This window comes from Vipera berus, assembly GCF_964194415.1.
Source record: "Vipera berus genome assembly, chromosome: Z".
NCBI lineage: Eukaryota > Metazoa > Chordata > Lepidosauria > Squamata > Viperidae > Vipera > Vipera berus.
The window spans coordinates 25,864,359-25,892,218 of NC_138205.1; the positions used below are offsets into that span (position 1 = coordinate 25,864,359).

General features: G+C 37.0%; 3 protein-coding genes across 3 annotated transcripts; all 3 read right to left on the bottom strand.

The window, feature by feature from the left end:
* Nucleotides 1-1,782: 1,782 nt before the first annotated feature.
* On the bottom strand, nt 1,783-2,556 carry LOC308678811 (olfactory receptor 8S1-like; the record flags this gene model as incomplete). Its single annotated transcript, XM_081346044.1, has 1 exon — nt 1,783-2,556. The coding sequence occupies one exon, from the start codon at nt 2,554-2,556 to the stop codon at nt 1,783-1,785; it is 774 nt and encodes a 257-aa protein (XP_081202170.1).
* Nucleotides 2,557-19,851: 17,295 nt separating this feature from the next.
* On the bottom strand, nt 19,852-20,769 carry LOC308678812 (olfactory receptor 5BS1-like; the record flags this gene model as incomplete). Its single annotated transcript, XM_081346045.1, has 1 exon — nt 19,852-20,769. The coding sequence occupies one exon, from the start codon at nt 20,767-20,769 to the stop codon at nt 19,852-19,854; it is 918 nt and encodes a 305-aa protein (XP_081202171.1).
* A 3,858-nt stretch (nt 20,770-24,627) lies between these two features.
* On the bottom strand, nt 24,628-25,542 carry LOC308678813 (olfactory receptor 5BS1-like; the record flags this gene model as incomplete). The annotated part of the gene is made up of 1 exon (XM_081346046.1): nt 24,628-25,542. One exon carries the CDS (start codon nt 25,540-25,542, stop codon nt 24,628-24,630), a length of 915 nt encoding a protein of 304 aa, XP_081202172.1.
* Nucleotides 25,543-27,860: the final 2,318 nt, after the last annotated feature.

The window sequence follows — 27,860 nt, forward strand, 5'->3', positions numbered from 1 at the left end:
TTGTCAAGAGAATACGATGGTCATAGCAAACACTCTTTTCCAACAACCCAAGAGACGGCTCTACACATGGACATCACCAGACGGTCAACACAGAAAGCAGATTGACTATGTGCTCTGTAGCCAAAGATGGAGAAGCTCTATACAGTCAGTAAAAACAAGACCAGGAGCTGACTGTGGCTCAGACCATGAGCTTCTCATTTCAAAGTTTAGGCTTAAACTGAAGAAAGTAGGAAAAAGCGCTAGGCCACTCAGGTATGAATTAAATCATATCCCTGTTGAATATACAGTAGAGGTGACAAATAGATTTAACTAGGGAAGAAGAAATAAGACTCAGACCCAAATAGAAAAATGGAAATCTATTCACTCCTGACTGTTCCTTATAGGCATCTAAGCTCAATAGAATGCAGTCAGGTTAATCAATTTTTTTTAATGTAAAGATTCTGTGCAATTAAAGACTGGTAAGCAAACCCAAGATCAGGCTTCCACAGAAGCTTTGCAGCTGAATGCTTACTTTCATACAGAGAGAGAGAGAGAGAGAGAGAGAGAGAGAGAGAGAGAGAGAGAGAGAGAGAGAGAGAGAGAGAGAGAGAGAGAGAGAGAGAGAGAGAGAGAGAGAGAGAGAGAGAGAGAGAGAGATTCCATCATGCTCAGCCACTTAATTGGCAATGAGTTTGGATGTCTTGAGCTTCTAGAATACAGCACACAGTGACAATTGTGCTAAAAAGGAAGTCCCATTGTTTCAGACAAGAGGGAAAAAAGAAAGAAATGAATTTAGTTAAATACATGAACAATGCATACTATTTGTCAAAGCAAAAAAGCCCATGGAAATTGTTGAGATTTATTTTAATTCTAGTAGCAGTTATAATTCTGGAAATCACCATCATAATCACATGATTTATGGGGGTTGGGGAGTCATACAGTTTACACAGCATCCAAATATATTTCCAAAAAAATTGCATTGATCACTGAGCAGTTTGAGATTAAATACAAAGAGAGAGGGGAGGGGGAGATAGAGACACAGAGACCCAGAAAGACAGAAAGAGAGAGAAACACCCCCCCAGAGAGAGACAGAAAGAAAGAACAGAGAGAATGTGTTTGTATGTACACACACAGAGGGAGATAAATACATAAATGTGACCACATATATAAACAACGTCCTTGGACAAGCGCTGGCTCTTCGGCTTTGAAACGGAGATGAGCACTGGCCCCTAGAGTCAGAAATGACTAACACGCATGTGAGGGGGAACCTTTACCTTTACCTTTATGTGTGCATACATTTTATAGTATAAGAAATCAATGATTTGTAGCCCAAATAAAGACAAAATATTTTGGCATATTTCTTGGTGTTTGGGGATGAGTGAATTTTATATAAAAACCAGATTTGCGGAAGTTACATGCAAAATTCTTCATGCAAAAAGTTCTACATAAATGGAGAAAGATTCATTCCATGAGGGTCGCATCATTATCATCATCACCACCACCACCACCATCATCACCATTAATATCATAATTATTGTGGAGGGTCACAGAAATTTATTTATTATTAACAATAGTTCTTAAATTATCTATTGTTATCAGCTTTTATCTCAATGATGATTGATCATAATATACAGATACACAAATGAAATCCAATTATTCTGATCCACCATGTTTGTTAATTTATATGAAACAAACTTACAAAAAAAATTGGAATATCTTTCCAATACAACATATTCATTTCTCAGATCATTGTCTTCCTAATATTTAATTTGCCTTCTATCAAGTACCAGAAATTAAGCATGTCTAGCCCATTAGCTTTTTGATGGCTTCCTTCACTTCCCTGTTTTTCAGGCTATAGATAAGAGGGTTCAGCATGGGTGTGGAAATACTATACTGAATGGAGAAAAGCCCATCCACAATAATTGAAGAGGTTGAACTGGGCCTCATATACCTAAAACATCCAGTGATATAATACAAAGCCACAACAATAAAGTGAGCACTACAGGTAGAGAAAGTTTTTCTTTTTGCTTCTGGAGATTTCAACTTCAAGATTGTGGAGATGATGCGAATGTAGGAAAATAGAATCACAGTGAATGAAGATATAGCAATGATACCACTAGTTATGAGTAATAGTGTCAAATTGGAGACTGTGTCTGTACAAGATAAGGCAAGTAGAGATGTAAATTCACAACTGAAATGCTTAATAAAGCATTTTCCACAGAAATCCAACTTCAAAGCAGGAAATGTATTTATTGAAGCATATGAAAAAGCCACTGCCAAGGCACCACCTACCAGCCATCTACAGCGTGATTTGTTCATAATTTGAAGATAATGGAGCGGTTTGCAGATAGCAGCAAATCGGTCATAGGCCATTGCTGTAAGAATGCAAGTTTCATTGCTCCCCATTAGAAGGATAAAGAACATTTGGGCAAAACAGGCAGAATATGAAATTGTCTGCCTTTCATTAAAAATTTCTAAGAGCTTAGGCACAGTGACAGAAGACAAACAGATATCAAGAAAAGCTAGATGAGCCAGGAAAAAGTACATGGGGCTTGGGAGATGACTTGTAACTATCATTATCATTATATTTGCCAGTAACGTTAGCACATAAATAAAGAAGAATACAAAAAAGAGGAAGAGATTCACTGGTAAATTATTTGAGAATCCGGAAAGGACAAAGGAAGTGATCACGGTACTTTGATTTTCTGTTTCCATTTTCAGACAACAAGGAAGTGCTAAGAAAAGGAGAAAAAAGTCAACATGTGAATGAATTAGGATATAATGAATTGCCATATCTAACTCTCTGGTATTTATTAAGAAAAAAAGTCTGCAGAAAAATTCACATAATAGTGAAATAGCAAAATATTATACTATTGTGTTATATGTTATATGTTATATTGTGTTATATGTGTTATACTAACACATACACACAGACACAGAGACACATATCACAGTCCATCTTGAACACATAACAGAGAAATATGTTTAGTATTAATTTAAAATATGTTTTACTATTGAATTATTCAATATTAATCAACAAAATTTTATTAGAAGTAATATAGAAGAATGACGAGATAGAATTAAAAAAAACATTTAAAAAGCTTGTTTCTTTTCTTAAGAAACTTACCAATTCCTTTCTTCGTTCTAGAAAATCAAATAAAAAACAGTGTAGAATTTTACCCAATTTCTCTTTGTTTGCAAAGACTGAAAAAAGCTGCAACTGTTATTGACTGCTAAAAATGTATAAATGTACATTCCATATATTCTCGTGAGCTGTCTTAGTGAACTGTTTCCCTTGGGACAAGCTTACAGATGTTCATAATAATTAGAAATACTGTACCTGCAATAATCACCTTGGTGTTTAACTTTGTTTCTGTTCTGTGTTATTGAACTTCCTGTTTGACTGTTTTTTGGGGAGATCAAAATAAAATAAACACTGAGTTATGGATTAAATGCTTATGGAATCCATAATTCACACTGGTGATAAAAATTTATACTTACCCAGGTTACCAGAATGGGAGAAATTACTGCAACCAATTTGTGGCAGTTAACTTGCAAGGGCAACTTGCCATGGGACAACTGGCAAGTGGACAATTCAACCACTCAGTTTAATTACATAAAATATTTTTTTTTTTAAAAAAATATATTTTATTTTTTGTAATTCACATTTCATTTTGTTCCTCCTTTTGCAACATTTCTTTATTGATTCTATTGCACCATTTCTTTGCTATTAATGTAACTCTTGTCCCATGGACAGTTATCCCATGGTGAGTTGGCTGTGTCAAGTTGACCATGGCAAGTTAGCTGTGGCAAGTTGTCCTAGACCTCCCAGTTGTGGTCTTAAGTTGTAAAGGAGCCCAATTAGTGAGAGTTAATGCTGAGATTCATAGTGGTTAACATTACTTGAACCTTGCCAAGCTCTATTCAGATTTATGACCAATCAGTTCCCAAATGTTTTAAATGTGAATTTGTAGGTCAGCTCAAGGAAGGCTATTGCAAAATGAAATCCAAATAAACCAGGTTGAGAAATATCCTAGTAAATACTGCAATAAGAATTTTTCTTTGTACCTGTGATGAATTTGGATGTAATAGAGGATGGTTCCAGTTTCCATCCTCTAATGAATACTATGTATATTACATAGTGTCCTCAAAATTTAGTGCACAACAGCATCCATTACATATACCTTACTTACCAGTGACCAACTTTAGGCCCATGGCACCATAAGTGTAACTCTTGGTTACCAAAGAGAAAACAAAAATGAACCTAATTTATCTAACATTTCTTTGAATGATTGGAAAAATGATTGTTCAAGTGACTGACACTTATGATACAGCAACCAATTTGTAGAAGATTGGTAGAAGAAATTTCCAATACCCTTTTTCATTCATCAGGCTTTAAGTTGTGAGTCTGATTCTGCTTTGTGGCTTAAAAGATTGATTGACTGACTGACTGATTCACTATGCATTTGCACCTTCCAGTAGAGAAGTGTGTGTGTGTGTGTGTGTGTGTGTGTGTGTGTGTGCAGATATACATACATACACGTACATACACATACATACAATATATATGAAAAGAAGTATAAAGAAATATAAACAAGCTATTTTTAAGATAAGATAAGATAACCTTTATTGTCATTTTTGTTTTACTGTGGGCACAACAGCACAGATCAAAAAATCCTTCGATCCTTCCGCCGTGACCTGAAGACATGGCTGTTCCAACAAGCGGGCCTGGACTGATCATGGTTTTTAAACTTGGTTTTTATCGGCTTAAATTGTCCTTTATTTCTTTATTTTGTTTAATTCTTTTTTAATCTTTGTATTCTATGTTTTTTAATTTTTTATTGTTGTGAACTGCTCTGAGTCCTTAGGGAGAACGGCGGCATATAAATTTAATTAATAATAATAATAATAATAATAATAATAATAATAATAATAATAATAATAATAATAATAAATAAAAATGAAATTCAGTTGCCCACTCTCAAAGTGAAACACATACATGACACACATAATCATTCTATAGACAGCATATGTACAGACCCACACCCTTACATATGTGTTATGTTTCAGGTTCGGACGAGCAGGAAAGACGCCAGGAAGATGAGTACAGAAGAATAGTTGCTTTATTCAGAACTGTAACTGTACTGAGGGTGAGGGGTATGCATGCAGTCTTTATATAGTCTCCCATAGTCTGAACAAAAAATCAGATTGAACCCATCATTCCTGCCAAGTTGACTGCAGCCCGGACTGGAAAGTCCCATCTGTGTTACTGGAGAACCGTTAGGTTTCCAGCGCACACGTGATAAGGTCTTCCCAAAAGCTCAGTACATAACACCCCTTCCCCTTTTAAGGAACAGACATTATAACCCTTGACATTTAAGGATTATGATTCACTCCCAACCTCCAGTGTTTAATTGAATGTTTGACCCCATTCAAGGTAGGATAATCATAACGCAACCTTCTCGGATGTGCAGTGTATAGGTTGCATGCAATGAGACTAAAGACAGCTTTGCTGTTCTGCCAGTAGTATTACACCACCTAAAGTACAAGTGGACTACAACAAAATTAAAGAATGATTTCCTGAGAGATTTTCTCTCTGTTAATCCCTTTTCAGTATGCAATACAACCTGTTATATGTTGATTAACAAAATCCAAAAAACAATGGGCATGCTCATAAGCTGGTAAACCATTTACAATACTTTGTCTTATTTGACAACATAGTCAGCAAGGTATGCAGGTGGCCTGTGAGGCCATGAGGAATGTCTTTGAGTTCCACACACTTGGTGGTCTACCAACTTATCTGGCACACCAGGTGTATTCATGCTCTCCTGTGCTGAAAAATCTGAGGATGGAGGATTGCTCTGGCTGGCCTCACCTGGTAGGCCCACCCCAGAGTCAAAACTTGAAGCAGAGTGAGAGCAGTGGTCACTGGAGTTTGGCTGATCCGACTGATCAGGGGTTCCTTGTTGCACCTCCATGCTGTCTTGGTCCTCTTCAGACTTGAAACCTGCTGTGTGCTGAAAACGTGGATAGGGAGAATAAGAGCTAGCCTGGGTGCCAGCTTGATAACTACGAGAGGGACTAGTACCTCCATACTCACTTAGTGACCATTCTGGAAATCTCTTCCTTAGTTGGTCCACATGCTGTCTTACCAGACGCCCTCCCTCCACCCCTACTGTATAAAATAGGGGCCCTGATTTGTCAACCACCTTCCCTGGAACCCACAAATGTCCCGGCCCATAATTTCTGGCCCAGACCAAGTCACCAGGTTGTAGCCCCCTCAGGGGTTTGGGTTGAACATCATCTGATGCCACTCTGTCTGGATGGAGTCTGTCCAGCTTAGTAATGAGATGTCTGCCCCAGCGAAGCTCTGCAGGATGTTTTCCTGTGGCTGTACAAGGTGTGGAGTGTTGACAAAGTAGAAAGTCTGCTAGTCTGCGGTGCCAGTCACCTGTGATGATGCGCTTGAGTGCATCTTTGGTCATTCTCACCATTCGTTCTGCTTGTCCATTCGATGATGGGTGGAATGGTGCAGATGTGGCATGTCTGATCATGTTTGCTCTGAGGAAAGCCTGAAACTCAGCAGCAGTAAATTGAGCCCCATTATCTGAAACCACGACATCAGGTAGCCCATTTGTAGCAAAAAGTTTCCTCAGCACCGGGATGGTCCTAGGAGTAGTCATATTGGGGACTGGAACTACTTCCAGCCATTTTGAGTGGCTATCCACTACAACTAAGAATAGCTGTCCTTGAAAAGGCCCAGTGTAATCAATATGAATCCTGGACCATGGCGTGTGAGTTGCCTCCCATCTATGAATAGGTGCCTGAGGCATTTCAGGTCTTGACCTTTGACAGATATAGCAACCGTATGTCTGTACCTGCTTATCAACCGTGTACCTGCTCCTCAACAGCCTTATCTAAACCAGGCCACCACAGGTAGCTTCTAGCTAATGCTTTCATGCGCACTATACCAGGGTGTCCCTCATGCAAGGACTGTAGTACTCTATCCCTTAAAACTGAGGGAATAATGACTCTATTACCCCATAACAAACATCCTTTGTGTGCAGATAACTCATGCCTTCTGATAAAATAACTCTGGAATTCAGGGCCTGGACTTCTCTCTTGCCATCCCGTGAATACCCATAACAATACTCTGCTTAGAATTCTATCTGTAGCAGTTTCAGCAGCAATGTCCCCAGCATGGAGGGAGAATTCAGGTAACCCCTGTATGGACAGTATTTGTGCAGCGGGAGCTTGATCAGGATCTATAAGAGATAAGGGTAGCCTACTGAGGCCATCTGCATGGCCCATTTCTTTTCCAGGTTTGTGAATCATCTTGAAATTATAAGCAGACAAAAATATGGACCACCTGAGCATTCTAAGTGATAATATGTGGGGGGTTTGCTTATCTGTTGTGAATAAGCCCAAAAGAGGTTTGTGATCAGTAAATACAGTGAATTTCCTTCCATATAAATAATCATGGAATTTTTTGACCCCAGCCACTATGGCTAAGGATTCCTTATCAATTTGTGCATAATTTCTTTCAGCAACAGATAAGGTTCTAGAATAGGATGCTATAGGGACTTGCTTCCCATTTTTTTCTAAGTGGCTTAGAACAGCTCCCACTCCATAGGGAGATGCATCACAAGCAATGCAAACAGGTTTAAATTCTATATAATGTGTGACAGTAGATTTGTCTGACAACAGGCCCTTAAGGTGCTGAAAACTACTCTCATGTACATTGGTCCAATTCCAGACAGCCTTCTTATCAAGCAGCCTGTGGAGGGGCTCTGCTATGGCTGCCTTGTGAGGCAGAAAGGTATGATAAAAATTCAATAAACCCCAAAATGCTTGTAATTCTGCTTTATTCTTGGGACTAGGAGCCAATTTGATGGCCCTTACCTTTGATTCTGCAGGGTGGATTCCACTGGCATCTATACGGAATCCCAAAAACTATACTGACCCCTATACTGCATTTGTTTCTTTTCAATTTAAGGCCCGCATTGCGTAGCCTGTGTAATACAGCCCTGACCCTACTAGCTAAAACCTCTTCAGATTCTCCTGTGATGAGAACATCATCAAAGTATGGGCAAACACCCTGAATGCCCTTAAGTGTGCGTTCCATAATTTCTTGAAATATGCCAGGTGCTACACGTACGCCAAACTGCAACCATTTGACCTTGAAAGTTCCTTTGTGTGTGACTATAGTTTGAGCTGCTGCTGTGGCCTTGTCTACCGGCAGCTGCTGGTATGCCTGTGCCAAATTGAGCTTAGCGAAAATGGCGCCTCCCTGTAAATAAGCGAGAATATGGCTGACTATTGGAACTGGGTAAGCATGCTGGTTTAAAACTTTGTTTAGGGTGCACTTATAGTCTGCGCAAATACGAACTTCTCCATTTGTCTTAAGTGGAGTAACGATAGGGGTTTCCTGTTCCCCCCGCTCAACAGGTTGCAACACTCCTTGGTCCACTAATTTATCTATTTCTGCTTCAATTTTGTGTTTTAATGCAAACAGAACTCTTCTTGGTTTTATTCTGGTTGGCATTACATTAGGGTCTAATTTAAACGAAATAGGCGGCCCTGTGTAAGTTCCCAACTTAGAATCGAATATGTCTGCAAATTCCTCACACACAGTTCTGAGGTCAATACTATGTGTTCGATTTATGCCTGTTATCTGGATTACCAATGACTCAAACCAGTCAAGTCCTATCAGATTTGTTCATTGGCCCTCTACCACTATGACATCCAGGTGCCCTAGAAACTTTTTAAATTTTACTGTCAGGGTGGCCTCCCCCTTGATTTTAACATGAGCGTTCTGAAAGTCGGTCAGAATAATGCTTGAGGGCCTCATTTTCACCCAGTGATTGCTGCTGCTGCAAACATAGTTAAATGTCTCATGTGAAATGATCGAGACTGCTGAGCCAGAGTCTAATTCCATTTTACATGGAATGCCTTGTAATTCGATTGAAAGTTTAAGCTTGGATTTAAGGGGATGACGAGCCCCTGTGCAGCAGACACTCCTCTGGCTTTTAAAAAAAACCCACACTGGTTGGACCCTGGGCCCCGGTACCTCTCATTGTCAGCTCCCCCAACTGCTGCTTGTGTTGATGAGCTCAGCATACGACCATTATGTGTCCAGTCCTTCCACAGGCCTGACACGTGGCCATCTGGAACCTGTAGTTCACGCGGGCATGGTTGCCACCACAACCCATACATCTAGGGAAGAAAACTGCCTTATAATTTTTCTCTTTTTGTTGAAGTCCGCAATCTTGTGTTCCTGCTTGCTTCTGTAGCTTGTCTATCTCTGACTCTTCCTCTACTGTGGTTTCGCTGCCATATTTTGCGACCTTGTGGTGGATTGATTCTTCTGTTTTGAGAGGTTTGATGGTTTGCACTACTTGTACTGCGCCTACTGCTGCTTCATCAGCCATTATTTTGTCTTGTGCCTCCAACAGTGTTAAATTTGGTTTTGCAAATAGTCTCTGTTGGAGGGCTCTATCGCGAAGTCCGCATACTAACTGATCCCTCAGGTGTTCTTCCAGGTTGGAGAATTTGCATAGATGCGCGGCCTGGTGCAGGCCTGCGATGAACTCCGATGCCGTATCTCCTGGGCATTGCACTTTCTGATCAAATTTGAATCTCCACGCCATTTTGGACATTCTCAGTTTAAAATGTCCATTCAACCTTTGCTTGAGGTCGGCAAACGATACTGACTCTATCGGCGTGGGGGCAAATAGGCTCTCCACTAGATCAAATGTTGCAGGTCCGCATATGCAGAGCAGTGTTGCTGCCTTGAGACCTTCTTCAGCGATTTGATTTGCCTGTAGGTAATTTTCGATCTGCCCAAGATACGATGGCCACTCTTTGGGGTGGCGAATGTCGAACTCTCAGAGTTTGCCAACCTTTGGCATCTTCTCAATTCTTGCATTCTGGATCCTGCTTCATGAGCTCAGATGGGTAATTCTGAGTGTGTGGCTGCTAGCGTATTAATACTAGCTGGCCAAAAGAGAGGGGGGGAAGATACCTCTTCCCACCAGCATGTAAAGCTGACCCCTCGTGACTTCAGCTCTTTGTGAAGCAGGATCCCACCTTTGTTGCCAGTGTTATGTTTTGGGTTCGGAAGAGCAGAAAAGATGCCAGGCAGATGACTACAGAAGAATAGTTGCTTTATTCATAACTGTAACTGTACTGAGGGTTAGGGGTATCCATGCAGTCTTTATATAGTCTCCCATAGTCTGAACAACCAATCAGATTGAACCCATCATTCCCGCCAAGTTGACTGCATCCTGGACTGGTGTTACTGGAGAACCGTTAGCTTTCCAGTGTACATGTGATAAGGTCTTCCCAAAAGCTCAGTACATATCAATATGCATAACAAATAAATATTAAATACTGTCCATCTTGAATATATAACAGAAGGAGGAACCTTGAGAGGTTTCACAAGATTAATGCTGCATATGTAATGAAACCAGGGCTTTTTTTCTCATAGAACGCTCAGAACGGAGTTCCGGCACCTTTTTTGGATGGAACCTTGTAGGGTAGGCAAGGTGGGTTGTATGACATGTGTGAGTTCCAGCACCTTTTTCTTTTACAAAAATAGCACTGAATGAAACTATGGCTGAATCTAGATGTTCTGCTTCGGATAACATGAAGCCTCCTCCCTGAATATAACAAGAAAGGGGATGTGTAGTGTCCCAGATAATTTTACGGACCCTGCTCAAGCAACGCTTCTGTGCTATGTCCTGGATGGGAGGGAGGGAACTGTCAATGATCTTTTCGGCCATCCTCACCATTCTCTACACCACCTTCCTGTCTGAATCAGTGATGCTTCTAAACAGACTGTGATGCTGCATGACAGGATGCTCTCGATCATCCCCCTGTAGAAAGTGGTAAGGATAGAAGAAGGAAGATGTGCTTTTCTCATGTGATGCAGAAAATACAGGTGCTGCTGTGCCCACTTCACCAGTGTCTCACTGTTGAGCGACCAAGCCAGCCTACTTGTTAGCTGCACACCCAGGAATTTCATGCTGGTAACCAACTCAGGAGGAGAATCATTAATGCACAGAGAAGTGTGTGGCTGTGCCTACCTTTTCTGAAATTGACAATGATCTCTTTGTTTTTTCCAGTATTTAAAACTAGGCTGTTTTCCTTACACCAGTTCACCAACCCCTCAACCTCCTTTCGGTAAGCAACCTTTAATGCAGTATAGGAAAAATAAATAAATTATTAGTGTAGAAATCTATAAATCTAGCAAATTAATGAAATCTATAAATCTAGCAAATTAATGAACATAAAATATAAGAAAACATCTGGAAACAGAAAAAAATACATCATCATGCCAAATTCCAGCCCCTTGAAAGAATTTTAGGTCAGAAGGATATGGACAGCTAAAGTTTACCACTTAACAAAAGCCTAAATCAGCTTTTTGAAACTGTAATAGTTATGTGAAAGACATTGGGACATTCTTTCTTTTTATTGATGTATTTATTTTTGATAGTCAACAGCCCCACAAAAATACTCATCACATGATGATATAATTGAAGAAGAAGGATGGAACCTAGGACCATTTTTTTCCAATTTTACAGGGGCAGGAATAAATTTTGTCAGTTATTTATATTTTAAGCTTACCAGTTGGAACTTTCATTTCCCACTGAAAATGAGTGAGGGGGAAAAAATGTAGCAATTCAGTATATTTGCCAAGTGGAGCCATACACTTTCAAAATTTTCAGGATTGTAGGCAGGAGGATTTGTGGATCCCTTGGTGGGCTCTTCATTGCCTGTCTCCAGGTCCAAGAACCTTAATTGGTCAATAAGTCAAACATTTATTTCTAATTAAGATCTGGAAAATCTGTTGCAACATGAAGTAGGAAATCCTAATAACTTATTGGCACTATGCTAAATGCCATTCTTTCCATTCAATATCACAATTAATCCATTTTATGCTGCAATGTGCAGTAGCACCATTTCTTAGATGTTAAAATCAAAAGATTTTTAAGAGAAAGATAAAGTTTTCTCCACAATTGTTTTTATTGGGTATTGTTGTAGATTGTGATGTTAAAGAAACTAATTTGATGTTGAATATGACAACAGCAGCACGGTTACTGGTGGGACAATATTGGAAGAAGGATAGTTTGCCTACTATAGAAGAATGGGTGTTTAAAGTTTTGAATCTTGCAGAAATGTCTAAGATTTCTGCTTATTTGAAAGATCATTCACAGGAAAGATATATTTCAGTTTGGAGGAGATGGATAAATTATATTCAGAACAAATATGGGACTAAAAAGTTCCATTTAGCTTATGAGTAGATTTTAGTGGGATATTGTTTGTAGTTATGTTAAAGGGGAGTTAAAGCACATTATGAATTTGGTTAATTGTATATTATGCATAATTTTTATTTAGAATATGATTATTGTAACTATAATCCTGTATTTAGCTCTGGGAAGTGGGGGGGAAGTGGGTGGGTTTGGGGTGGGGGAGATTTGGGGATATATTGTAAAACTTTGTTTTTGTAAAACTTTTTAATAAAAAAAATCAATAACTACAAAGTAATACTAATGCTGATTTTTTTTAAAAAAACAAAAACAGCAAACATAAATACAAAGTGTATTTTATATATACATTAAATTTATACTTATATACTATTCTATTATATTAGAATATTACAATTTCCTTATTTTGGAGAGTATTTTCTAGCCAGAATTTACCTATGTATCCTTGATTCCCAGTGATAATACAAAGTACATGCCATATATAAGATTGAACAGAAATTCTACCATTGAACTGGTTTGGTCTAAAAAAAGCCATGTTTTATTCTGCAGAATTTATCTCAGATAGACATTGTCCAGAACCAAATTCTACCATTAAAATGGTTTGGGATGAAAATCAGAAATTATAGCAGATAAACATTATGAAAATATTAGCCATTACGTTGAATAATTTATAAGAAATAAATGTTATCTGTATTTGTACTTTCCTGAGACACAGCAAGAAAATTATCAATGTGTAGTGCATTAAAGTTCATAAAAGTTCCAAGCAATGGTACCTTAAACTTTTGGAAGATGTCTTAATACAAATTCAGAATACCATTACCTCAAATTCCCTATATCGCATTTCCCATTTCATTATCAATCAATGTCTTCGAATTATGCTCCCTACCATTTTCAGCTAAAATATTACCTGAGAATCAAAATATAGAAATCTGTTAGAAAATTGCTGGCATCACTTCTCTTTTATCTAAAGATGTCAGAGGAACTTTTACTGTATATATTAAGAATGATCGGGGGAAAAATCACCTCATGCTATACAAATATCTATATTAAATATCTATATTAAACAAGAGTAGTATAGAAAAATAAATGTATTTTGGTGTTTAAGATTTAGGGAAAGTACTGCTAAATTTGCTTCTATGGAAAATTTACAGAGAGCTTTTTTATCTTTGAAACATATTTATTTCCCTTGGGGGTGGAAGGATTAAAATCTTGTAGATGCATGGTTACAATAATGAAAATTCTTTTTTCCCTTTTGGCATTTTTTTCAGGAAACTAGCTGAGATTAAAAACAGTTGTCATAATAATAATTTGCTGCTATTTGGAATGCAAGAGACAGAATCATATTATGGTAATCCAGAATTCCTGGAGAGAAATTTGAGACTTGCAACTAGCAACTAGTATTAACAGGCTCAAGAAGATATTAAAGACAGCATGCAGCACAAATCTTTCTTTCTTTCTTTCTTTCTTTCTTTCTTTCTTTCTTTCTTTCTTCCTTCCTTCCTTCCTTCCTTCCTTCCTTCCTTCCTTCCTTCCTTCCTTCCTTCCTTCCTTCCTTCCTTCTTTCTTTCTTTCTTTCTTTCTTTCTTTCTTTCTTTCTTTCTTTCTTTCTTTCTTTCTTTCTTTCTTTCTTTCTTTCTTTCTTCTTTCTTTCTTTCTTTCTTTCCACTCCTCTCAATCTAATTCACTCTTTAAAACACTGTAATAAATATGTGGGTATCAAGAAAGCCAAATAAATGATTAGATTAAGCAGTTTGGACATTGCGTGGTTGAATTAGATATTCCTAATGGGAGTTATGGTTTAAATGTTTTAGTGATAAAATTTATACAATAATCACTCCAAGTTATAACATTCAGATGGAAAAGAATTTAGAGAATCAATGCTGAGCCTCTCAGTACTTAAAGTTACATTGAAGTTGTCAAGCACTATTTAGACCTATGACAAATCACCCTCCAGATATACCAGACATGAATTTGCAGATCATTTCAAGAAAGTCTGTCCCAAAATTATGCTCAGATGAACCAGGTTGAGAATGTATTAAGAAATGTACCATTAAATACTTCAGTAAGAATTATTTTACAGTATACCCACAACATAAATGGATGTGATAGAAGATGGTTCCAGTTTCCATCCTGTAATGAGCAATGTGTGTATGTGTGTATGTGTATAACAAGCTCCAATTATTTTCCACAGATCCTGTCCACCTAGCAGTGTGTCATGCAGGCTATGATGATACATTTAAGGAAATTGTCAATGAATACAATGAAATTCCATTTTGTGCTCCAGTAAGTTATTGAGGATCAGTTCCCACAAAGATAGAAGACTAATTTAGATACTTTTCTCTTACTTAAGCAGTGTGCTATAACTTCTGAGGGCTTTATGTGTTGCAGCTCAGTCACCCAAATTGTGGAGTTGCCCAGGAATCCATCTGGTGACCTAAAGACCAACAGATGAATAGCAATTAGCCTGGACTCAATGGACTCCTCCGTGGTCTATTAATATATTTCTATGAATGAACTTTTAGAATCTAAAACAGCTAATTCAGAAAAGCCAACAGGAAAGAACCTGACATTTTTCATCTGCTTCTGTCTTTTGGAAGGTAAAAATAGATAACAAAACAATCTATTTCTTATGTTAACATCTCTGCAATGAAATCAAAGGTAACAGGAAAGAAATGAGAAACATTTTTCTCAATGTAATATGTCTAATTTAGCTGATTCTAGAAAAAATAGTATCTTTTGTACACTCTTGAAAACTATTTTGAATCTAAACAATTCTTAAGAATGAAATATTCTTAATTTGGACTTTACTTTTACTGTTTGGACTGTTGTGTGTTTTGAAAAATAGATTATTTATAATCTAGTTATGTTGCACTTCACTCTTTAAATAATTAACCTAGTATATATATATAACAATATATGATGTTTTCCCTGGTGAGCTTAACATCAATAACAACATTTATTAAAAAGGCTAAAATAATTTCTGGGAGTATTATCTGTATAGTAAAATTTTGGACAAGCAGTGATCATGTTACATATGTGCATAAGCGTAGTCAGTAGCATATGCCTTTTTAAAAATATCAAACATGCAAAGAAACAAAAATAAGTCCAAAATATCTGTATTACATCCAGAAATGCCAACTTTGCAACCAATATTTCTCATCCATAACTATGGCACCCTAAGGATACCTGCATACATGCAAATGTTTCTCTGGGATCAGTAACACGACAGGGATTGCTTTTTCCTTCCAGTAACATATACCTAAAACCAGTTTATTGCATTTGGCAATTGTACTAAAAAAAATCTCATTCATTTAATTTGAAATCAAGTGAAAAATTGATTTAAATTATTTTATTACAACAAATTAATGGCAATTCTTTTATAAAAAGTTGCCTCAACCAAAATGAGTTTGACATGCCTGCTCTAGATAGTTGAATGCTCCAAAATAAATTCTAGACCAGGCCTGCAGCCTACCAAGCACCCTTGGACAGAGCACAGACTTTTTTTTAAAGTAATAAAATCACCACCACTGCCCTGAAAGTCATGTTGCCTAGTGCCTCCATGGCTTACCATGACCACAAGCTCCAACACTGTAGATGCTCCTCTAGTCACCAAATCATTGATTAGCCCACCAGCATTCCTTTGCAGACCACAAAGATTTTTAATTTATCAGTGTGGGCATTCCTTTCTACAAGATGATAAATACTACTACTACTACTACTACTACTACTACTACTACTAATAATAATAATAATAATAATAATAAAAATAATAATAATAATAATAATAATAATAATAATAATAATAAGAAGAAGAAGAAGAAGAAGAAGAAGAAGAAGAAGAAGAAGAAGAAGAAGAAGAAGAAGAAGAAGAAGAAGAAGAAGAAGAAGAAGAAGAAGAAGTTGTTGGAAGGGACCTTGGAGGTCATCTAGTCCAACCCCCTGCTCAGGCAAGAAACCCTATACCATTTCAGACAAATGGCTAGCCATTCTCTTCTTAAAAACTTCCAGTGTTGCAGCATTCACCACTTCTGGAGGTAGGTTGTTCCACTGGTTAGTTGTTCTAACTGTCAGGAAATTTCTCCTTAGTTCTAGGTTGCTTCTCTCCTTGACTAGTTTCTATCCGTTGCTTCTTGTCCTGCTTTCAGGTGCATTGGAGAATAGCTTGACTCCCTCTTCTTTGTGGCAGCCCCTGAGATATTGGAACACTGCTATCATGTCACCCCTCACCCTTCTCTTCATTAAACTACACATACCCAATTCCAGCAACCGTTCCCTATATGTTTTAGCCTCCAGTCCCCCAATCATCTTTGTTGCTCTTCTCTGTACTCTTTCTAGAGTCTCAACATCTTTTTTACATTGTGGTGACCAAAACTGGATGCAATATTCCAGGTGTGGCCTTACCAAGGCATTGTAAAGTGGTATTAGTACTTCACGTGATCTTGATTCTATCCCTCTGTTAATGCAGCCTAGCACTGTGTTGGCTTTTTTGGCAGCTGCAGCACACTGCTGGCTCATATTTAAGTGATTGTCCACTAGGACTCTGAGATCTCTCTCACAGTTACTACTATTAAGCAAGGTACCACCTATACTATACCTGTGTGTTTCATTTTTCCTGCCTAAATGTAGAACCTTACTTTTTTCACCATTGAATTTCATTTTGTTAGATAGTGCCCAGTGTTCGAGTCTGTCCAGATCCTCTTGTATCTTAAGCCTATCTTCTGGAGTATTGGCTATTCCTGCCAGCTTGGTGTTGTCTGCAAATTTGATGAGTTCCCCATCTATCCCCTCATCCAAATCTTTGATGAAGATGTTGAAGAGCTGCACAGACCTCTTCTAGATTTTCCTCTTGCCTTTCCGAGTTAACTCCTTGGTCTGTCATTGAGCAAGAATTGACTTTGTAGGGAAGCATATTATTATTTGATGTATATTTAACATATGTTCTACCTTTATTTACCAATTATATAATATTTGTATGCAGTCTACATGGCGAGGTTTGGGGAAACTTACAATAGAAAAAATATATATTTTAAATCATAAGATTAAAACATCGCCTGGCCCGCACCGCCTCCGCTGCCCGCATTGTGCAGCCCGTCATATAGAGTGGGCTCTGCTGCTCCCACAGCACCAGCTGCGCTGGCTCCAGCCCCAGGGAGGAGAGTCCGCTGCCAACACCCTTCGCACCTGTGACTGCAGCAGCACTGCCCCCCCCACCCCCCCGCCTCCTGCGCCCGCCAAGATGAGAGTTCCGGCACCTTTTTTTTTATAGAAAAAAAGCACTGTGTAAGAGTTATCCATTCTTTTACCCATGTTAAAAGTGATGTTTGACAGTAGAAAGCCCACTCCGGTAGCACAAATCCTCTATTTTCCTTAGCATCTTGTAATGTTTTCATCTTAATTCTAGTCTTCTTTTCTTTCCAAACAAATTTCAAAATTAATGAGTTTAAATCTTGAAAAAAGTTTTTTTCTAGTTTTAAATTGTTTGAAATAGAAATAAAGTTTTCAGCAATACGTTCATTTTTACTGTAGCAATTCTTTCTAGTATTGACAGTTGTACATTTTTCCATTTTTCCAAGTCCAGTTTTATTTGATTCAATAATTTTGTGTAAATTTCTTCTTTTATTGTTGAGCATCTTGCTGTTAAATGTATACCCAAGTATTTGATCTTTTTCACTATCTGCAATTCTGTTTTTTCTAACATTTTTTTGTTTATCTCTAACACTTTTAACTATTACTTTAGTTTTTTCTCTATTTTCAGTCCCGCCATTTCTCCATACTGTTCTATCTTTCCCAGTAATTTAGGAATCATTTCCAAAGGTTCTTCTAAGATAAATACCAAATCATCAGCAAATGCTTGTAGTTTATATGTTTTGCCTTTTATTTCCTGTCCTTTAATTTCTGTGTCTTGTCTAATATTTCTATTTAAAACTTCCAGAGTGAAAATGAATAACAATGGAAATGGTGGACATCCTTGCCCTGTACCTTTTCTTCTCTCAAAATTCTCATTGTAATCTCCACTGTAAGGTTTTCTTTCTTGCCCCATTTGTGTTGTAATTAAGCAGTTGAATGTATTTATGGAGTGATGGCATTTGGGAATAGTTAGCACAGCAAGTCCTGAACACCTTGGATTTCTGTCTGGTGGGAGGAAAATTCATCCAGGATAATTGTATTGCCTGTTTTTTAGAAGCAGATGCACACACACACACACACACACACACACACCATTCAGAATCACATTGAGTCTATCTCTTTCACTTACCTTCAGTAAAGCTCCAGCCTGATTCTTGCCCTGTGTCATTAAAACTTTGTAGGAACAACTTCCAGTAAATTCCAAGGGGGAGGGAACCAGCCCCCCTCAGGTGATTTGCAATTTATATGCCCTGACTAGGGAAGTAGCAGAAAACAGATTTCCAAACCTACGCCCTGAATATCTTGCACTGGTGGACTCAGATTGGGAGTCCTAGGGCTCATTATGTGCAAATTAAGAAAATGTAATAGCCTGGCTTGCATACTGGCTAACCTCAACTGGACATTACAAAGCTGGATGCACTGAACTAAGAGCTAGGGCAGGAAACAACCCTTGAAAATGGGCAGCCAGTGGTTAGGTACTGATGAAGACTGAACCATGATGAAGACTTTTCCTTCAACACTCGCAATGTCACAAGACATGTCACGATGTATCACAACTTTTTTTCCATTGCTGGCAGTGGGGTGAGTGCAGTTTCGCAATGATGCATCCGGCCCATGGGCCGGCAGTTTGACACACCTGCTCTAAGCAGTTTATAGAGTCAGTATATTGCCCCCAACAATCAGGGTCCTCATTTTACTGGCATCTACTTATGTCAAACTTTGATGAGCAACAGCATCCATTACATATACCTCACTCATTAGTAACCAACTTTGGGCCCATGGCACCATGAGTTTAATTTCTATTTACCAAAGAGGTAATATAAATGAACCTAATTTATCTATCAATTCAGTGAAATGATGGGAAAAGTAACTAGGAAGTTGAGGTGACAGAGAGTTGTCTTTGAGTCAGCCAATTTGAAGATTACTAGAAGAAATTTGCAATATTGTCTCTCATTCATCAGAATGTTTTAATATGCAGAGTGGCTTGCAGGCTATATTCACAACAATAAGCAAAGATACTGAATTATACTTGATGTTTTTCTTTGAAAACATTTTATTTCTTATCCAAGAAACCTCTTCAGTTCCAACATTCCTCAATTCAAACAATTCCATTTCATTCTACTGACCATTATTATTTTGAACAGCATCATCACCACCACCATCATCAATGCTATGATTCATATGGGAGGAATCACACAAGTTTACATGGCATTCAAATACCTTTCCAAAACAACACATTGATAACTGATCAGTTTGAGATTAAATAGACCAGGCCCACTGGTTGAGGAATTCTGGGAGTTGAAGTCCACAAGTCATAAAATGGCCAAGTTTGAAGACCCCTGATATAGACAAACTCAGAGAGATAGAAAGAGACAGTGAGGTATATTGTTTGTGTGCTTATGTATTTAGAGACAGAGGGAGATAAACACATGCATGTGTGTACACTTATATATGTGTGCATGTGTGCAGATGAATTTTACAAAGATTTGTAGCCCATTAATTTTTTGATGGCTTCTTTCACTTCTCTGTTTTTCAGGCTGTAGATAAGGGGGTTCAGCATGGGTGTTGAAATCTTGTATTGAATAGAGAAGAGTTCATCAACAATAATTGAGGAAGCTGAGCTGGGCCTCATATTTCTAAAGCAGGCAGTGCCATAATACAAAACCACAACAATAATGTGAGAACTGCAGGTAGAGAAAGTTTTCCTTTTTGCTTCTGCAGAGTTCAACTTCAGGATACTTGAAATAATATGTATGTAGGAGACAAGAATGATGATCAATGAACAACCAGAAACAGCACTACCAGAGATCAGAAATGCCATCCAATTGGAGGATGTTTCTGTGCAGGATAATGCAAGTACAGATGGAAATTCACAGCTGAAATCTGTGATAAAATTTGGTCCACAGAAATCCAGTTTCAAAGCAGGTAATATATTTATCATGGCACATAAGAAACCAACTGCCCATGCTCCACCCACCAGCCATGTACAACATGCTTTGTTCACAATTCGAACATAATAGAGGGGCCTGCAAATGGCAGCATATCGATCATAGGCCATTGCTGCAAGGATGTAATCTTCAGTACTTCCTGTGACAAAGACCAAAAACATCTGGATAAAGCATCCAGAATAAGAAATAGTCTGTCTTGCCCAGAAAATCACCAGCAGTTTTGGGGTAGTGATGGAAGAAAAGCAGATATCGATAAAAGCAAGATGCATTAGAAAAAAATACATGGGGCTTGGGAGATGACTGGTGACTACCAGAATTATGATATTTCCCAGTAAGGTTAGGGCATACATAAGCAAAAACACCACGAAGAGAAAAGTATTGATTGTCATGCTGTATGAAAATCCCAGAAGGGCAAATGCTGTTACAGTGGTGTTCTGATTTTCCATTTTCATTTTCAGATGATGTAAAAACCTCAAGTAAAGAAGAGAACATGAACATTCATTGACACAATTTAGGATAGAATGCCATGTATTGCTAGAATGAAGTGGCAAGGAAAATGAACCAGGAATGGAAAATATTCTTTATTACATGATGTATTAAAACAAATACATTCTTCATTTTCCAACATGCAACTCAACATGCAACTCAACATGCAAACAATTTATAAGCTTTTTTAAATATGTCTTTTTGCTGAATTTCTAGAACTTTTAAAATGTGCATATAAATTTCTCCAGGACTTTAGAGTTGATATAAAAATGTATTTTGAATCATTGTGCAGTGGCACTGTGCACCTTAAGTCCTTAATGCAGTTAGACAAATTTCCTTTTCATTCTCTACTGTAAATCACTGAAAATTCCAATGTAGAATTCAATAATTTTGCCAAATCTCTTTTTACAAATTTCTGGAAATATTCTGAGGACTGCAAACTGGGTGATTTTGAAGTCATATGTGGTCAGAGGATATTGAAGACAACCCCCCTTTGTTCATTAATTGTAAGAAACAGAGCAACTCAACCTTCCCTGCTTCCCTCCCTTCTCCAGATAAAACCTAGGATTTCCTATAGGGAAAATATAAATCTGGGTGGTGGAAGGAATGGTAGATTTTACAAGAAAAAATAGGTTGAGCGAGAAAATTAGTATGTCTGTCTCTGCACTTCCTGTAACATTTTCCCCATCAGTATTCTCCAGACATAGCTCCCATCAATTCCACTATGCTACCTGAGAAGTTACATATCTAGTGAACATTAAATTGAGGAAAGTAGGACGTGGTAGCATATTTGTTGAATTTCAATCCTGATATCCAATGCTCTAATATTTGAAAGTTTAATTTATAAGAGATTGAACAGAAAGCTATTGATATTCATATGTATTAAGTAAACTGTTTCTTTTCCTCAATCATATAAGAATATTTAACTTTCAAAAAAGTTTCATAGAACCTTTGATCACTTCAAGATAATGGGAAATAACTACTGCACTTACCTGAATGAAAGATTTGCCCAGGATTTTCTTTTCCTCTTGTTTTCAATTTCAATGGTTTCAAATCCCAGTGGAAAATGTTTTAAAATCAAAGCAGATTTGATCTCAGGATATCAGAAAATTTCTGGAACAGGGTGATGCTGGGAATAATGCAATCAGACAATGTTCTTCTGTTCCTGGGGCAGAAAATTCCTGCTTGAAAAATGAATCAATCCTTTGCCCTACTTTAATAAAATATGTCTTTTAATCCATTTTTTAAAAAAATCAGCAAACATCAAAGATGGAAAATCAATTTCCCAAATACATTTTGAGCCCTCAAGTTTAGACTATTTGATTAGAATACTTCACTCCTGTATTCACTAAGAATAATGCTTACATTATTAATTTTCCATGTGTATGTCTTGGAAGAAGAGAGAAGGGAATAAATAAAACTAATGTGACTCATTTTCTTCATTAACTTACCCCTTAATCTTTGCTGCTACAAATTGTAAAATGAACTTAGACTGAAATCTATCTGCTGTTTGGTATATATTCTTATTTGTTAAATGGCTGTCTTGATTTTTGTTCCTAAGAACTTGAAGACACTTATTTTATGTGCTGGTTCACTGTATGTTTGGTATCTGTGATATCTAATTGCTTCCTTTGGGGCAAATGATGTACAATCTATTGAGGAGATACAAAATGCATTTTAAGAATCACATTTGAATTTATTTTCTTTTATTCTCATGCTTCCAAATATGTAGAATAGGGAGGATAAAAGTTAAGAATTTGCTACCAAATTCTTTCTAATACCATTTCAATAAGCAGTGTGTGTATATATTACACAATCACAACAACTTATACCATAAAGACACACCAAAACATATTTATTTGTTAAATATAGCAACACATTAGCTCTGTTTCATTTCTCCTTCTCTCGGAGATCAGTGTGAAATTAGAAGGCCCAGAGGGAAAAGAATGGGATTTTAGAACAATGGGAACTGAGAAAATATTTGTCCTTCTTAAGTCCTCAGAATCAGAATACATACTAGTATTTCACTTGTGAGTAAATAACTTGCTATCTGCCATTTTTTCCCCTGCACATTACAAGCCTTCCATTTATGGTGGAAGAATTCTCCATATACTCTTGACACATCTGAAAGATGCACTCTATTAACCAATTTTGAGTAAAGATATCAAAAAATAAATTTTCAATTTTTTAGTGAAGCAATTATTCCCCTTTCTGTTTCACAGAGATTTCATGAAAGGACTCATGAAATATATTTCATGAATATATTTCAGTGGAAAAATAATTTGACATATTTAATATTGGGAGAATTTTTCCCTCAATGGGTAGTCAGAACTTTTATTTTAGCTTCTGCCTCTTTCCAAAATAAAGAGTATGATGTATTCAAATAGCACCAACTCTGTTCCAAAAAGTATTATACAGTTACAGGATGAAAGATTCAAGCAAGAGCAGCATACATTCAACAATACAACCAAGTGGGTGGCATTATGCACATGGACAATTCCACAGTGTATGGACTAGACCAGACATGTCAAACCCGTGATGTCATGTGACGTCGCACAACATATCGGGATGGTCTTGCCATTGCCGGCAATGGGGTGGGAGCAGCTTTCGGATGACATGTCTGGCCCATGGGCTGGCAGTTTGACACCCCTGGACTAGACCAAGGATAGGCAACCTTGCTTCTTTTATGACTTGTGGATTTCAACTCCCAGAATTCCTGAGCCAGCATGGCAGGCAGACAGGTACTGATCAATCAAGTAGACATCATGGTAGCAGACAAGGGCCAAAAGACATTGGTGGTGATAGATGTAGAGATCCCAAGTGAGACTAACATAAGGGAAAAGGAATATGAAATGCTTGAACAGTTATGTGGCCTGAAAGTGGAACTAGAGAGGATGTGTAATGTTAAAGTCAAAATGGTCCCAGTGATGGCAGGAACACTCAGGGATGCAACTCAACTGAAAGAGTGGCTCCAACAGATCTCAGGAACAACATTAGAGCTCTCTGTCCAAAAGAGTGAATTGCTATGAACAGCAAAGATATTGCCAGAACCCTCAAACTCCCAGGCCTCTGGTGGAGGACCTAGGTTTAGGAAGATATAGACCACCCAAAGGGCTGAGAATGGAATATATACATGCTTGTGTCTGTGTTCTCATGTACTTCACTTTCTAATAGATTAATGGACAGACCAGTTATTCTGCATAGATCCACGTATAGTTTCAGATGCAAATATATAGAGAGATATAAGTGCATGTTTCTGAATCTGAAATAAATAAATGAATTTTGTCCAAGGGACAAATGTTGTTGAGTCTAAATCATGAAGCCCATTAATCCAGTTTTTATCTTATGCTAAAATAATAATAAAATAAAATATTGAGGAGAGCCAGGGTAGCCATAATGTTTGAAAAGAAGTAGATGTCAACAATTTTATTTTAATTCCCCATCAGGTCAGAGAGAAATGTTTGCATTGCAACTCAAAGAATTAAAAACACAGAATGGATTTAGCTGCTCCCTCCAAGGACAATGAAAATAGAGTTTGGTGCCATTTTTAACTAGTCACTGATCAAACTGATAGAATAGCTTGGCCGAAAATTCTATATGATGAGGCAGAAAACTCTGAGCCCATCTTGGAAAATAAAAACCCTGGTTGATGATGTGTATATATCAATGAATTTAAACCAATATTCAATTGTATCTATTTGCCTGCACCAAACAACAAGATTTGGGGAAAGTTCCAATATGTTTCATTTATTTTTTCTGCTCAGTAAAAACAGAATGGTCAACATATTAAACAACAAAACAGTTTAGATTTTAGGTAACTATAATTTGTAGCCCAATAGCTTTTTGATGGCTACCTTCACTTCTCTGTTTTTCAGGCTGTAGATAAGGGGGTTTATCATGGGTGTTGAAATGCCATATTGAATGGAGAAGAGTTCATCCACAATAATTGAAGAGGCTGAGTTAGGCCTCATATACCTAAAACATCCAGTGCTATAATACAAAGCCACAACAATAAGGTGAGCACTACAGGTAGAGAAAGTTTTTCTTTTTGCTTCTGTGGAGTTCAGCTTCAGGATAGTTGAGATTATATGGATGTATGAAAGTAGAATAATAATCAATGAACTACCTGCAAAGGCACTTCCTGTTGTGAAGAATGCCAGTTTATTGAGAAAAGTTTCTGAGCAGGAAAGTGCAAGAAGATTTGGAAACTCACAACTGAAATGCCTGATAATATTAGGTCCACAGAAACTTAACCTCAAAATAGGTAACACATTTATTGTGGAACATAAGAAACTAGTTGCCCATGCACCACCCACCAGCACCCTACAAAATGCTTTGTTCATAATTTGCACATAATGGAGGGGCTTGCAAATGGCAGCATATCGGTCATAAGCCATTGCTGCAAGGATGTAATGTTCAGTGGTCCCCATTAGAAAGACAAAGAACATTTGACTAAAGCAAGCAGAATATGAAATAGTCTGGCCTGCATAGAACATAACTAGCAACTTTGGAACAGTAGCAGAAGAAAAACAAATATCAAGGAAAGCCAGATGTGCTAGAAAAAAATACATGGGGCTTGGAAGATAAGTTGTAACCACCATAATCATCATATTTCCCACCAAAGTTGTTACATATATAAGGAAAAATACAAGGAAGAGGAAAATATTGACTGACAGGTTGTATGAAAATCCCAAAAGGATAAAGGAAGTCACTGTGGTCGTCTGATTTTCCATTTCCAGACTGTGTAGGAATTTCAAAAGAGAGAGACAGAGAGATCAAATAAACAAATGTATACTTTATAAGGTTATAACATGTGGCTGATGGCCTTTTTTAAGAAAAAGAAATTAACATAAAAACAAAAATAGAACTATACATTAAAGATAATGCTAACAAATTTGAAAGATTGTCACCAAAATTTAGGCAGACATTTTTAATTTAAATTAATAAGAGCCAGTATGGTTTAGTGGATAAATCACCGGGCCAGAAACTAGGAGACTGTGAATTCCAATCCTACATTAGGCATGAAACCTGGCTGGGTTATTTTAAGCAGTCTCTCTCAGCCCACAACATCAGATCTGAGTGACAAGCAGTTTGGTCAATTCTTGCCACAACAAATGGATTGTCTCTAGGTTGATCTAAACTTGCAGGAAAACACTAGGAAGAAAAAAATAGTTAAACTATTTAAGGACAAGTACACATCATACATAAAGAGGAAAATTAAACCTGCCATAGTTCCAATTTTTCATTTCTAGTTCCATTATAGGATAATCATTTAACAAAATGAAGCCTAACTATACAGTCATAAAAAGAATATAAAGAAAATAAGGGGGAGGGAAGTCTTGAATGTTTGAAAATGAATGTGAAGACTAAATTTCACTAGCTAGTCAATACTGTTCCAGAGATTTGGCATACCTATCACAGTATACATGTCTTAATTTCCTCAACTAGCTCCCCAGTCTTATAGAAAGACTTCCCACCATTCCAAGTAGCACATTGACTAAAATTAAGAAAATTTGCACATTAAACAGATAATACAGTTTAAATTTCAATACATTTTAAAGACTCAGTTTTACAAGCATAGTTTTCCATATTTTGTTTACAATACCTCTCTCTAGGTTCAAACTGAAAGGACTTTTTTCCGGAGGAGAGGAGAAAAAATATGCTATGTTTTCTTAAGAAATTTACCTAATTCTCCCTTGCTTCTCATTTCATAGAAAGCAGTGTAGAATAAATTCTAACTAATGCTCTCTATATATTTTTAGTTTCAAATTGTTGTACATGTTCTTAGTTGTGAAACATGTATAGGTACTCAATTTATATATTAATGTGTATTTAGTATCTATGTTATTGTATTGCTTTCTTTGGGATATGATGTTAAATCCAATCATACATATCTTCTCAGGAGACAGATACCATCCATGTGCAGGACTTACATTTGAATTTTATCTTCTCTTTTCTCTTTCCTGTTGCCCAAGGTGTAGAGTTTGAAAGCTGAGAATTTCTTAATTGGTCTCCTGAGTTTATTAATTACCCCATGAGAAGTTACAACATTTGCACTGTGGAAATAATGATGGTGTTTTTACTTGTCTAGATTCCATTGTAAAATCTGGCCTTGCCAATTTCTTCTTTATTTATTGCTTTTCTGTGAGAATTTGAAGGAAACCTATATCATTGGGGTCTTTTCTCCCTTTTCAATAACTTAATGAATAGATTGAAGGAAAAAGATTCCCGTTATTTGTGGTGCACATATCTGCAATTTTCATGACCCTGGCTGTATCAAAGCAAACCACCCATTTTTGTGATGCTTTGTTTTGGGTATTTGGTTATGCATTTAGTTCCACTTTAAGACATGAATATATATTTATGGCATAGAGAATATTCATCCACAGCAACTAAAGAAGCTGAGCTGGACACAGACATGTAAACAGGCAGTGTTGCAGAACAAAAACACAATAAATGATAGAAAAATAAGGGAAGTTTTCTTGTTTTCCTTTGAGGTTATCTTGAGATACCATACATTATGGGGTTTTGGACAAAGAGTTAATGTAAAAACAACAACAACAAGAGTTAACAAATAATGTAAAAAGACAACAAAACTGCTTAGCATTAATGGAAATTGGTACACTATTCAGGTTAATTTTTGTACAAGATAAGGCAAGAATAAATGAAAATTCAGAAGTATGTAATTTAATCCACAGAAAATTAGATTTATAACAGGTAATGCATTGACCAAGATAACACAAAATTAACAGGATATAGGGAACTGTATATGGCAGCATAATTATTTATAAGTCAATGCTGCAAGAAAGTTGTCTTAATTTATAAAAGCTTTAAAAATATGGGGAGATAAAGAGTAAAACAAACTCATTTCTTCTTAGGAAATCTATACAGCATATTTATCTTATTTCACTTTGCTAAAAGCCATCATATTAGGTAAAGACATAACTGAAATTCTCTGTAGATTAATTTTCAGTGTAATTTCTAGCAAAGACTCTCTCAATGCTCTTTTAAACTATGGGGTGATTTTTTTTTTTTTTGCATTTGAAATAAC